We start from the raw sequence: 14,329 nt of genomic DNA, 5'->3' as shown, positions 1-14,329 counted from the left end.
ACTGCCGATAAAACATCATTCTGGTGCGCGTTCGCGCTTATGTCCACAAATTGATATCTTATGCAATTTTAAGGCAATGTGGCTCAAGAATATTATATAATATTATATAATATATAATTTTCTTGATTCACACTGCCTTAAAATCGCATAAGATATCCATTTGTGGATGTAGCGCGGATGTTTTTATCGGCGGTGTCGGAAAATGGATGTGGCTACGTAGTACCAATTTCTAACATGGATGTATTGGCGGTAGTGTACAGGGGTCCCACCGCCCGGGATGCGGGATGGCCTCTCTCAGGCTTCGGCTTCTCTCTGACTGGACACTAATGAACGACACAGCGATTCGAGTGTTGATTTGCGTCTTTTCCTCTTCAACCATCGCCGCGTCAACATCGCGTGTTACGAGATCCAAAGTAATCGCGAATAATCGTTCTGTGTTTTGTCCGGAAGGAAAATTTTTTTTAAGTATTGCGACTTCAGTGATTTCCATTTAGACTTTGTCACGCTAACGTGTTCCAGACTTTGTTAAACAAACAGTGGCAAATGCTGGCCGTATTGTCCGCTGAAAAGCGGCAGGAGCCAATTTAATAGAAGAAGAAGAGAAGAAGAGTGTGTTGATTTGCGTTTCTTTCAAGGGAGTTCGTGTACGTTATGAGTACGTTGTGGAAACCCTGGATTGAAACCTTGAAAGTAGAACCGACGGATTCAGCGATCATGAAGAGCCTGGACAGCAGCCTGGACAATGATTTCGACAAGCTACCCGAGTTCAGTCCCAAGCTGTTCACCGCGGGAAAGAATCCCCCGGTGAACTGTACAAAGTGCCATAATAACAATAACAAGAGTTTCTTGTTGCTCAATGGATGGGGGAACCTGCAGGTCCTCAATGCGGAAGAGTTTCTGAGGAAGTTAAACTGCGCGGAGAACGACAAAGTCAAAATCGTGTCGATTTTCGGGAACACGGGCGACGGGAAGAGCCACACTATGAATCAGGTGTTTTTCAAGGGCGAGGAGGTGTTCCAAACGTCAAACCAGCAGAATTGTTGTACGTTGGGCGTTTGGGCGGCGTTCGATCCAATTCTCAATGTTATTTGCTTGGACACGGAAGGTTTACAAGGTAGAATATATTCTGGGTTGTCGGTCTCAGATTTTATATGTATAAGTTAATTGTGCGTGCTAGATTCAACAGGTTTACATTGTTTGTCTAGCTGTTGCGAGCTGTGAAAGTGAACGGACAAAATTACTACTCAAAGTACTTGCGGTTTCCGATATTGTGGTTTATGGAATCCATTCCGAGAGGCTGAACAGGGATCTGTTCACGTTCCTGGGTACTGCGTCGCGCGCTTACAGCCATCACTTTAAAGCTGCCTTACAAGCGATTGGGCAGAAAGAAGGGATCTCTACCTCGTTGAGCACGCTCGGACCGAGTATTATAGTGCTGCACGAAACTAGGCACACCATACCTTTGATCAACAGTACATATTGCCACTCTCTCAGGATGACAGTAATTTCAAACTGAGAACTTTATTACGGCTGATAATCGCTTCTGTAACGTGACATATTGATCGGTTCTTTTATAGATGGGGCGGAAAGTGCGGAAGATATCCTGAGGAACAGATTTACACAGATGAGTCTTGAAATTGACGCTTTCAGCTCTATTAAATACATCGGTTTGCAATCGGCGAACGACACGACGGATTATGAACTGTTGCGATCCACCATTGAGAGCGAATTAAATAATACGACAGTACGCTCAGCCAGAAAACCACATCTGGTGTACTACACACTTAAGAGGCTGAATGATCAGTTGTCCAGCGAAAACGGAAACATTTCCAATTCTCTATTCCCAGACCAGTATTTTACTTGTCCCGTCAAATGTCTGAGTTGTGGTAATGGCTGTGCCAACAGTATGGGACACCTTCGTGAAGGAAAACCACACAGTAGTAATACTAGGTTGGTACATAGATTTTTTTATACGCCGTTTTAGTTGTACAGCTCCTTGAATTAATGATTGTTTGTTGCGATAGGTGCAAATTCCAGTGTCAGTACGAAAATTTGATATACATATGCAAAAGGTGTTATAAGAATGGAAAAGAAATTGAAGTAAGCAGGCGGTATTACGAGGAAAATCAAAACAACTGGTATAGTTTTGCTAAAAATGCCTGGTCGGGATACATCATAGATTGTCCACACTGTGGAGAAATATACAAGAGCAGGCAGTACTGGTACGGCAATAATCCCGAGGATGTTGCCATACGCAAAAAGATCACGCACATATGGAATATGGTAAGTATTGAGAGTAAGAAGCTTCTTTTTATTATCAATATTTTTTTGTCCATGTAATTCTAATTCTTAATGAAGTAACTTCTCACCGTCTCTTTTCTTTTTCAGTCGAATCGTTCTATAGCTTCTCAGAATACGGCTCAACGGGTTATCGATAGTGTTTCGTATATCAGTGAAGCTGTCACCAACGTTTCTCTGCAGCCAACGAAAGCGTTGAAAGCTTGGGCCGCTGATCAAGTGGCACCATCCTATTGGCGACCGAATAACGAGATAAAGCACTGCTATCAGTGCAAAATGCTGTTTAGTCTGACGGATGACAAGCACCATTGCCGCGAATGTGGGGAGGGCTTTTGCGCGCAGTGCTCGTCGAAAACGAAATGCGTGCCCAACAGGAACTGGTACTCGCCCGTTCGGGTTTGCGACGCGTGCTACGAGAAAGATACAAACTGCTCCAGCGATGATTCTCTCGAACCTGTCGAGGACGTCGGCGTACGAAAAGTAACGGAGCACGTGGTGTCGACACTCAACGCCGTTGGAACGGTTTTTAGTTATTCCAAATGTAAGTAAAAGCGGTCACAATTGCGATCATTAGAATTCGTGTAATTCTCAGATCAATTATAAATATCTTTTAATTTTCACACAGCATTTATAAAAGATACTGTACGACCATCTTATTGGATACCCGACTCAGAGGTGGTTAATTGTTACGTTTGCGAACGGAAGTTTTCCTCGATGCTTCCTTTACATCACTGTAGAGCTTGCGGACATGGGGTGTGTCAAGAATGTTCGCAACACTGTAAGCCTGTACCTCACCGAGGATGGGATCATCCCGTCAGAGTATGCAACGCTTGCGTTTGAAATTATTTGAAGGCGTGCGTCTTAAAGGAAACGGAGCCCAAAAATCATAGAGACCTCGGAAAGAAAAAAGAAATATTCACTTCAAATGAAATACATTTATTTATTTTACGTAATTGCTTTTGTAAGATAAACAGAAGTATTGTACCGACTTAATCGTGAGCGTAGACTGTCTTAGATTTGTATGGCCAAATCGCGCAGTTGACTGTAAGCTTTTTAAAAAGACTTTTTATGTATAAACTAGAATTTTGACTCTTTTAAATTCTAAATAAAATTTTTAATTCAATATTTTTTATTTTCAACATTATCTCTATCTAAGGTAACAATGCGAATTATTTTGTACGACACGCGAAAGCTTTGTGATAAAATATCTGAGGGATACAATTTTATTACTTACATATTTTTAATATTAAATTATATAAATATATCTTACTTATACATATTTCATCAAGTGAAAACTTTTTAAGTACATTTTTACGATTGGAGATCGGGAGATCATCAAAATTTTTCAAGAATATAGAATTGTACCGAAAGTTGTTTGAAAATCGTACTTTGTTTAACTTGGTTTTTATAATTAGAAAATAATTTTGTGACTATATAAATGTATGAGTGTGCCATAGTTATGATCATTACTGTTTAAAAGTAACTTCCCGAAGTGTATTAAAGACATACGTTACTTTTAACGTATAATTTTATTCTCTCAAAGGTACAGATCGACGTTGCGCTTAAAAATTGTTCGGTGGAGAGTTGGTTAAAGATTTATGTTAACGATAGGACATCCCTATATGATACAACGTTGACGTTTGTACATATGTACAGTTCTCTGATCTTCTCTGGTAACAATGAACGCACAACAGTTGTAGGAAGAAAACCGTTTAAAAGAAATGTAACTCTCATGGCTGTGACATGTATTTCTGAAACATACTGTATACTGTGGTATCGATGAGATTAAAAAACGATCAATTCTGGAGAAATTATATATATGGAGACAAGTTATTGACTATGGAATTAAATTTTTAGATTACCAACATAAATATATGAATAATGAACTTAATTTTAACACGGTATTAAATTTATTATTAAAGATGTTTCTGAAATAAAAATGCACATTTACAATGTAATAAATATATTCTGCCACAAAATTATGTTTTTTCTACAATTATTATTCGCATAAAGGCCACTTTTTCCAGTTGTTAACACTATTAACTCTAATGAAGAAATAAATAATAAAATAAAATAAAATAAATAATAAAATAATAAATAATAAATAAAATATAATAATAGTTATAATAATAGTTTAAGTAAATAATAGTTTATTTTGGCACGTCTAAATTTTTTCTCGGGCTTTTTTTTGTACTTCCAGTCGTGCAATTATTGACATTACTAGCGAATCTTAGCGAATTTAATGTCGCTTTATAACATTCGTCTAATGGGGATACATTCAATAACATCAAAGTTTTAGAATTACTTCCTAAAGAAGGCATGAGTAAGTGGGTCAATTTAGAATTTCTATAAGGTATATGTTCCCGTTTTTTCAATATTGCTAAAATTACGTAATCGAGATAGGCTAGCGACTTATTAATATTTTTAGTTTCTTTTACTTCTTTATATGGGCTAATTACATTCGTTTTTAAAGTTTCAGACCCGGCTAAGTCGACTAAATTAAGGTTTCCTGACACTTCTTGTTTCGTAGCATGTGTACCAATCAAGCGTATACTTGCTACTGAATGATATCTGGATGGTCTGAAATGCAAATTATTTATTTTAAATTAAATTCTATGTTAAATTATATCCTAATAAATATTTAATCATATAATAAACATTTCAAAATAAAATTACCGTTCATTTGACTGAGTAGCTGCAACTGCTCGGTTGCGTTGTGCAGTTCGTAGGCATTCGTGTAATTCTTCTTGACTGTTTATTTTTGCAATATGAAGGTTACTAACGTATAAATCTTGTCCTTTCTTATCAACCATTCGTATTTCGTGCGTTTCGTGCTTTTTTGGTTCGAGAAGATCAACGATATGCTCGTTATAAATTTCCAGAAAACTTGCTTCTATTCGATATTCCCAACCGAGTATTCCAAGCTCTTCTATTTTTTTATATATATGACGTACCTGAAATTACATACACGTATTTCGATTTTCTTTTTGATTCTAAAAAGCCAAATTACAGTCGTAAATTTAAATATTTATATAAAAGTATGATTTAATTACACACACATACACACATATACATATATTATATTGTAAATATATATAAAAACATACTGTTCTAGGTATCACGCCTTCAGTCTGTAATCCACATTCTCCTTTCATAGTATACGTCTTGCCAGAACCAGTCTGACCATAAGCAAATACACAAACATTATATCCTTCAAGTGCTGATTGTACTAAAAGGGATAATTCTTCGAACACATCTGCTTGCGAAGCAGTAGGGCCAAATACTTTATCAAATGCACAGCTCCTTGTATCTGATCCATCCGATTTACCTACTACAATAGTACCCTCTTCGTGGATGCTCATATCACACAATCTGTAACAAACAATATATCAAAATATCAAAATAATCTCTTTTATTCCCTTGAATAAAATATATTTTTATTTATAGTAATTGCTGAAAGAAATTTATTAAATTAAGAAAAGAATTAAGAAAATGTATTATTAATTTTTTAATTTCCAAATTTGATCTTCTCAAAAACTTTATACAAAATTTTTTAATATACATTATTATATATTATATTTTATATACACTTTTGCAACTACTTTTCAACTGTATTTGCAATCGATTATTTATTTAAAAACATACAATTAAGAAAAAAAGAATCTATAAAATGAGCAGCAGTGTTATGATATACAATGTAAAATACATATACAGTTGAAAAAGTAATCCTATGTAGGGCGGCAGTGTGGTCTAGTGGTAGAGCGCCAGACTCGTAATCTGAGGAACCAGGTTCGAGTCCACTAGAGCCATGGAAAGTTTTTTCCGAAAGCTGCGCCCCCTCCGTGCAAGATTATAGGCCCCTTGTGCGGAGCAAACTGGGCTCCGTCTTTCGGAAGAGACGTTAAACCGTTGGTCCAAAAATTTCATTCAAGGCATATTTTCTATGCCCTATATGAATTAAATATTTATACTTACATTATAGCAAACGTACGTATTTATTTATACATTTGCAAATTGGTTTGCAATATAGATTTTCTTTGAAGCAGGCGCACAGCCTAGTCTTACACCCAGTTGTGCACTAACAAGAAAGGCACGTTGAACTTTTCCTCATTTTCCTCATTTTCCTCATTTCCGTAACTTCGGAGAGATCTAACGTGACTCAAAGCACCGTCAAACCATTCAATGACGTAAGGTCTGTTCTTTGCAGCTGAACTGGCTGCACTAGTTCAGAGTTTATCTTTTTTACACCACATTGGAAGGAAAAGGATGAACTCTGAACTAGTGCAGCCAGTTCAGCTGTAAAGAACAGACCAAAAGTAATGACAATAAGCACCGACGAGATACTATTAAAGACCGACAATCCTGTGTAAATTTTCGTGACTGCCCGGGGGCCCGGTGGTAATTGAAGAATACTGACATTATCGACTGTTTTGGCTATTCGACTATTCCGAAAGAAGGAGTTTTACCTTATATAATCACTGTTTTATCATCAGAAATGTACAAATCTTTTATCATCGACGAGATGGTAATAGCTAAAAGTGCATGAAAGATAAAACAGAAATTAGCATATGAGTTGCCATAAATAAGAAAATATTTTATAATTTTTTCAATATTTGTATCTTTTTATTAATATTTTATAATTTGTTTGAAATAATAAACAAATTATAAAATATTTTCTTATATATGGTAACACTCTTATAAATATATGTATATGTATACAATACACATTTCATATGTGTGTATGTGTGTGTGTGTGTGTGTGTGTGTGTGTGTGTGTGTGTGTTAATAAATAAATCATTTCCTTTTATATGTATATAACAGTATATTGTAAAGTATTTTTATATAATTGTCAATTAAATAAAAAATATAAATCTTAAAAAAATTATAAAATATTTTCTTATTTATGATAACACTAGTTTTCCGCGAATTAGAATAGAAAACGCTAAAAGTTATTACTTAGTAACATTCTAATCAGTATATCAGATTCCCGATTGCGAATGTATCTTATTAATTCTTAATGCTGGCTCATATCACAGTACGCTTGCACGGTGCGCGAGTCTTTATATGTCGCTTCTCCGAAGTGCCGCGTATACGTATAAGAATATTTTATGAATCATTAACAAACAAAGATAAACGAGTGTTTTTATGAATATATAGAATAGAATCATTTATTTACTTCAGTTTACAATGCCAAAAGAAGGAAACAATTGCTTTTATGAAACATGTATATCAATTGCTAATTTAGTGTTAAATTATTTTATTATTTTATTATTATATACACAAGGTATTGCAAGGCATAAAAACAGTGATTGCCACTTTTTCCATAAGATTCGATATATACATATGTATGTATGTACGTATATATGTATATGTAGTTTTAACAACTATTTAAAACTTACCAATAAATCCTATCACGCAGATATATTGTATATCATATATTTGTCAGATATTCATATCATATATTTATGCGATTAATATTTAATTGTATCATCACTCTAAGTACTAGTTCTTCTCCGATTACAGAAGTTAAGCAATATGTAAGATATGTTTACAATTTGGACGAATGTCCACTTGGAAAAACTATGTAACATTTACAAAGAAAAGAAGATTTCGTTACTCTTTCCTCGCTACACTTATGCTTCTTTCATATATTCCGCCAATGCTTGCTGTATGTTTTTATTTTTATCATCAGGATTACAATAATGTCATTAATATGGTTTTACGTCACTTTACGGATTATATAATTATGACAAAATTACCCACGCTGATTCCTTCAGTGTAGCGCGCGTGCGGCCCAGAACATCTAAGGGCATCACAGACCTGTTATTGCTCAATCTCGTGCGGCTAGAAGCCGCCTGTCCCTCTAAGAAGATTTGTTTGTACGTTGGTAGTAAAAACCCGCCGGCCGGATTATATAATTATGCCTGTGTGAAAGATAAAGAATGATTAATAATTAACATGCTTAATAAATAGCGATTGTGTGATGATCTAGCCTAGTGGAAAAATCCGACGCAAAATTACGAAATTTATAAATAATATACCTTTTGCAAGAAACATAATATATTCAAGTAGATATAAATAAAAATGACGTATATTTTTTGTCATAATTATATAATCCGTAAAGTGACGTAAAACCATATTAATGACATTATTGTAATCCTGATGATAAAAATAAAAACATACAGCAAGCATTGGCGGAATATATGAAAGAAGCATAAGTGTAGCGAGGAAAGAGTAACGAAATCTTCTTTTCTTTGTAAATGTTACATAGTTTTTCCAAGTGGACATTCGTCCAAATTGTAAACATATCTTACATATTGCTTAACTTCTGTAATCGGAGAAGAACTAGTACTTAGAGTGATGATACAATTAAATATTAATCGCATAAATATATGATATGAATATCTGACAAATATATGATATACAATATATCTGCGTGATAGGATTTATTGGTAAGTTTTAAATAGTTGTTAAAACTACATATACATATATACGTACATACATACATATGTATATATCGAATCTTATGGAAAAAGTGGCAATCACTGTTTTTATGCCTTGCAATACCTTGTGTATATAATAATAAAATAATAAAATAATTTAACACTAAATTAGCAATTGATATACATGTTTCATAAAAGCAATTGTTTCCTTCTTTTGGCATTGTAAACTGAAGTAAATAAATGATTCTATTCTATATATATTCATAAAAACACTCGTTTATCTTTGTTTGTTAATGATTCATAAAATATTCTTATACGTATACGCGGCACTTCGGAGAAGCGACATATAAAGACTCGCGCACCGTGCAAGCGTACTGTGATATGAGCCAGCATTAAGAATTAATAAGATACATTCGCAATCGGGAATCTGATATACTGATTAGAATGTTACTAAGTAATAACTTTTAGCGTTTTCTATTCTAATTCGCGGAAAACTAGTGTTATCATAAATAAGAAAATATTTTATAATTTTTTTAAGATTTATATTTTTTATTTAATTGACAATTATATAAAAATACTTTACAATATACTGTTATATACATATAAAAGGAAATGATTTATTTATTAACACACACACACACACACACACACACACACACACACACACACACACATACACACATATGAAATGTGTATTGTATACATATACATATATTTATAAGAGTGTTACCATATATAAGAAAATATTTTATAATTTGTTTATTATTTCAAACAAATTATAAAATATTAATAAAAAGATACAAATATTGAAAAAATTATAAAATATTTTCTTATTTATGGCAACTCATATGCTAATTTCTGTTTTATCTTTCATGCACTTTTAGCTATTACCATCTCGTCGATGATAAAAGATTTGTACATTTCTGATGATAAAACAGTGATTATATAAGGTAAAACTCCTTCTTTCGGAATAGTCGAATAGCCAAAACAGTCGATAATGTCAGTATTCTTCAATTACCACCGGGCCCCCGGGCAGTCACGAAAATTTACCCAGGATTGTCGGTCTTTAATAGTATCTCGTCGGTGCTATAAGTAATGACAACACCGAAAATTCTTCAAACTTGGTCCCTCGATCGTATCGCCTCGCGCGATTCGATTCGATTCGATACATCTCGATAGCTTTCCTTCAGTCTGTGTATACTTGTATACTGTCAGCAACTTTCAGTACTGAAAATCTATAGTATACGTGACGTAAAATATAGACTTGCAGTACTGACAGTGACAACTTTAAAAACAGATTTAGAATTACAAAGGGAAATAAACAAAGATTTAAGTACCATCAACGAAGAATTGCAAACTTTGACTCATAAGATGGATAAAGAATGCTGGATATTGCATAAGGGTTGGTTTATAATAGCCGTAACCGTTGATTTAAGCCGTAATCTTTAAGAAATTGACCAATCACAGTCGAATGTGAGAAGAACAATCGACTGTGATTGGTCAATTTCTTAAAAATTACGGCTTAAATCAACGGTTACGGCCTCTATAAATCAGCCTTTACGTGATTCACGGCGGAATTGGCGGAATGAAGTCCGTCCAATCGCAGATATCGAGATCTCAACATTTCGAGTACTCGCAAATCGTCGCGTCGCGTAAAAGAGTCACGGTCGGTCTCGCTCCGCGTGTACTTGGCGCGAGACACTACCGTGTCTCTTGATACGGCTAAATTTCAATAATTATCCGAATTTCCGTAAAATTGTCTTTAATAGTAATTTATCGAGTTCGAGTTTCGTTTTTCTCTTCCCGCTTCGAGTCGAAGAATCGCGCGCGCGCGATATATCGAATCGCGATAGATACGCGTGGATACCCCCGGTGGCCCCGGCGGGGGCATCCACGTGATGACGTCAAATATGGCGTCTCGATCAGCTGGATGTTGTGTAGAGTGTGCCCATGCCTGCGATGCCCGTGATGCCTGTGAGCATCATGGCGGCTAGAGTGTTGGGCTCGGTCCTGCGTAAAAACGCAGGATTTTTCGGCGCCGGCAGGCTGCTGGCGCCGAACAACGCGCCGGCGATCACCAACGTGTGAGTCAAATTAATCGCACTTAAACGTAGCTCGTAAATTATTCGCTTACACACGTTACGTAACGACATAACCTGTCTGTTTCGCCGTACGGCGTGACGGGCCACGACTGACAACACCTGTGTTTTGCAGCCAGAATCGCAAGGGCCACCAATGGAACCCGGACAAGGAGTTCCTCGAGCAGTTGGAGAGGCCGGTGGCGTACGCCACGGAGAAGCTCGACTGGACCCCGCCGCATCACGAATCCGCCCTGGCGATGGGCCCCATGGCGGAGCAGACCATACAGAATATAAAGCTTAACTTTGGACCGCAGCATCCGGCCGCCCACGGCGTGCTCCGGCTGATCCTGGAGCTGGACGGCGAGATCGTGCTCAACGCCGATCCGCACATCGGCCTCCTGCACCGCGGCACGGAGAAACTGATCGAATACAAGACCTACATGCAGGCGCTGCCCTACTTCGATCGCTTGGACTACGTCTCCATGATGTGCAACGAACAATGCTTCTCCCTGGCGATCGAGAAACTGCTGAACATAGACGTGCCTCTGCGCGCAAAGTACATTCGAGGTAAAAATGATACGCATCCCTTTCAATAACACGGAATATATTAGAATATAAGTACCGTCCTTGGTATACATTCATCAACTTGTGATTCAACGTTCTCCAAGTCTGATATAATTATTTTCTCGCTTGCAGTTCTTTTCGGGGAGATTACGAGGATTCTGAACCATATTATGGGCATTGGAACGCACGCGTTGGACATTGGCGCTCTCACACCCTTCTTCTGGCTGTTTGAGGAGCGAGAGAAGCTGATGGAGTTCTACGAGCGCGTGAGCGGCGCCCGTATGCACGCAGCTTACATAAGGCCAGGCGGTGTGTCTTTGGACCTACCGTTGGGTTTGATGGACGACATATACGACTGGGCCTCCAAATACTCAGAACGACTGGACGAAGTGGAGGATCTGCTGACGGACAACAGAATCTGGCGGCAGCGCACGATCAATATCGGTACCGTGTTTGCGGAGGACGCGCTGAATTGGGGCTTCAGTGGCGTGATGTTACGAGGCTCTGGAATAAAATGGGATTTGAGGAAAGTCGCGCCCTACGACGCTTACCACCTGGTGGATTTTGACATCCCAGTTGGCACAAACGGCGATTGTTATGACAGGTAAAAGCATTTAAAAGAATTAAAGGTATTAAAACATAGGAAAAGAATAGATTACTAAGAAATCAAAAGAAAAAAAATAATTAAATACCCGGTCGGACGTAGATAATACGGCAAAAAATCTTTTAGTTTAAAAAGAAGGTTTACATATCTTTTTAATCGCATTGTTATCTATATTCGACTTGCATTAGCCTTTAAAAAGGAATTTCTTTCCTTCAATTATTCTTTGCTAAGAATAATATTTAATTCTTATTGTTCTGCGACTATACTTTATCGTTTCACATCAGTAATAATACACGAAAGAGTCATCTAAATGAATGAAAAATGCCATCGCGCGATGTATATAACTTTTAAATATTTATAACTTATTTGGCGCAATGCCTCTTGTTTTCAGATATCTAATCCGCGTCGAGGAGATGCGACAGTCGCTGCGTATCATCCACCAGTGCTTGAATCAGATGCCCGAAGGGGAAGTGCGATGCGACGACGCCAAGATTGTGCCGCCGCGGCGGGAGGAGATGAAGAGCAGCATGGAGGCGCTCATCCATCACTTCAAACTGTTCACCCAGGGTTTCCAAGTGCCGCCGGGAGCGACGTACACCGCCATCGAGGCGCCGAAGGGCGAGTTCGGCGTTTATCTCGTTAGCGACGGCAGCAGCAAGCCGTATCGGTGCAAGATTAAAGCGCCGGGCTTTGCTCATCTGGCGGGCCTGCAGTACATGGGGCCCAAGCACTTTCTCGCCGACGTGGTCGCCATCATTGGTACGCTGGACGTCGTATTCGGCGAGATTGATAGATAATTTCCTAACGATCGATAATTTATATAGCGTAGAAATGAATTTAAAAAGTAAATGATATAAATATGTTTATGTATGTTACATACATAGGGGTTTACGAAGCCGATTGCATGTTACGTGTGCACGTGACTACGCGATGAGCGTATAAATAAATGTTGTATATATCTCGGCGCAATAAATGGAAATGTGACGAATATAATTTCATGCCGAATGAGATGCACTCTCGAATGCCGAATATACGAAACTTTGCTGTTACATCTAAACCGTCCGCTACCTAAAGCCAGAAGATTGTGTACGATTCACGCGCGATAAGAACACACAAAACCGCATTTCTTTTATCCCGGGTTCTTTTAATTAAAAAACGCTGTAACAACTTGCGGTGCGACGCTATGTCGCAGTACGCGATTCGCTCTCCGAGTCTCCCGTGAGAGATGCGCAATTCTTCCGCACGCAAACCATAATGCAAAATGCAATTGACAAACGACGGGAGAGAATTACAAGACATCTTCGTTGCGCGTAAGAACGGAGACGCCGTTTCGCAAATCTCTTCTTTCAATAAAAAAAAAAAGAAAACGAAACGGCATTAATTATCTCTGTGAGTATGGTTACATGTGGATACCATAACCAATCCTCTTTGACCATAACTATTACGGAGTCGATCGAAGCGTAATAAAGAAATAAATGGCTGACCTAAATTCCGAATTCCAAATCGCGCCAACTCCGAAACAAGAAACTAGAAGTGAGAGGAAACCTTTGGATTATTATTTAAATAATTTTTACTCTTTCTGATGATGACATTTACATTAAAGAAGAAATAATTTAAAAGGTTACTTTTCAAAATATAATATATTTTCTTAAAAAATATGCATACTAATAAGTTTACGTCCGGAATGATTTAAAATTTAAATATTTTTTCACAAGTCTGTTTTATATGTCACCTATAGCAACAAATCTTTTCGTGTTTATAGCCTGAAGATAAATACAATTTTGTTCTTGTGAAATAGCGTGCAGCGTTCGGATTAATTTATATTAATAGATTCAACATCGACAGAATGTCATGTTCATTTTTGTCGCTTTCAAAACTAATCGCGACATAAGATTAATTTTTAACTCGTCTTTTAACGTATAGGATTAGCAGGACAAGAAACATCGTAGAATCATGTTGATTCACACTCGCGGATATGTTTTTCTTATGGAAGGGAACCGGCAGCGCCTGCAAGACACCGGTCGACCTCCACCAAGCCGTTCCATTTCATTAATCCACCGCGCGCTTACGCGCAAATAAGCTTCCGTCGCCGAGGGAACCGAGAGGAAAGATCTGCCGTGCCACAACGCATACTAACACCTGGGATTTGCACTCCAGACGACTACTTAAGAATTTTGAAGTTTATCTAATTGACGTCCTTGGTAAAAAAATTTCTCATATTTTCTCAGACATTTTTTAAGAATTGAGACTTATAAAAATTCTGAAAAAATATATAAAATTTCTCAGATACCTTTAGAAATAAGGATTTTCATAATATTTCAGTATCCATGTATGTGAAA

The 14,329-nt window shown here is 37.2% G+C and overlaps 3 protein-coding genes across 5 annotated transcripts; 2 read left to right on the top strand and 1 right to left on the bottom strand.

Moving 5' to 3' along the window:
- Positions 1 to 142: 142 nt before the first annotated feature.
- On the top strand, positions 143 to 3,421 carry LOC139787435 (zinc finger FYVE domain-containing protein 1). Its single transcript, XM_071726520.1, has 7 exons — positions 143 to 413; positions 636 to 1,114; positions 1,206 to 1,472; positions 1,578 to 1,950; positions 2,025 to 2,283; positions 2,389 to 2,839; positions 2,924 to 3,421. Exons 2-7 carry the CDS (start codon positions 652 to 654, stop codon positions 3,136 to 3,138), a joined length of 2,028 nt encoding a protein of 675 aa, XP_071582621.1. The 5' UTR covers positions 143 to 413; positions 636 to 651; the 3' UTR covers positions 3,139 to 3,421.
- Positions 3,422 to 4,244: 823 nt separating this feature from the next.
- LOC139787440 (protein claret segregational-like) lies at positions 4,245 to 6,514 on the bottom strand. 3 transcript variants are annotated; one of them, XM_071726527.1, is made up of 4 exons: positions 6,011 to 6,514; positions 5,406 to 5,670; positions 4,975 to 5,252; positions 4,245 to 4,878 (listed from the first exon to the last, which is right to left on the bottom strand). In XM_071726527.1, the coding sequence occupies exons 2-4, from the start codon at positions 5,658 to 5,660 to the stop codon at positions 4,449 to 4,451; spliced, it is 963 nt and encodes a 320-aa protein (XP_071582628.1). In that variant the 5' UTR covers positions 5,661 to 5,670; positions 6,011 to 6,514; the 3' UTR covers positions 4,245 to 4,448. The 3 variants fall into 3 exon arrangements, with proteins under 3 accessions (XP_071582628.1, XP_071582627.1, XP_071582629.1); XM_071726526.1 differs by having other exon boundaries at positions 6,274 to 6,514; XM_071726528.1 differs by lacking the exon at positions 6,011 to 6,514 and having other exon boundaries at positions 5,406 to 5,900.
- A 4,134-nt stretch (positions 6,515 to 10,648) lies between these two features.
- Positions 10,649 to 12,983, top strand: LOC139787434 (NADH-ubiquinone oxidoreductase 49 kDa subunit-like). Its single transcript, XM_071726519.1, has 4 exons — positions 10,649 to 10,825; positions 10,956 to 11,389; positions 11,519 to 11,990; positions 12,382 to 12,983. The coding sequence occupies exons 1-4, from the start codon at positions 10,692 to 10,694 to the stop codon at positions 12,785 to 12,787; spliced, it is 1,446 nt and encodes a 481-aa protein (XP_071582620.1). The 5' UTR covers positions 10,649 to 10,691; the 3' UTR covers positions 12,788 to 12,983.
- Positions 12,984 to 14,329: the final 1,346 nt, after the last annotated feature.

Source organism: Temnothorax nylanderi, unplaced genomic scaffold, assembly GCF_030848795.1.
Source record: "Temnothorax nylanderi isolate EJ_2023f unplaced genomic scaffold, tnyl_v1.0 TNYL_tig0009_pilon, whole genome shotgun sequence".
Lineage (NCBI taxonomy): Eukaryota > Metazoa > Arthropoda > Insecta > Hymenoptera > Formicidae > Temnothorax > Temnothorax nylanderi.
The sequence above is the reverse complement of the archived record's forward strand: the minus strand, read 5'-3'. Positions and strand labels throughout refer to the sequence as shown.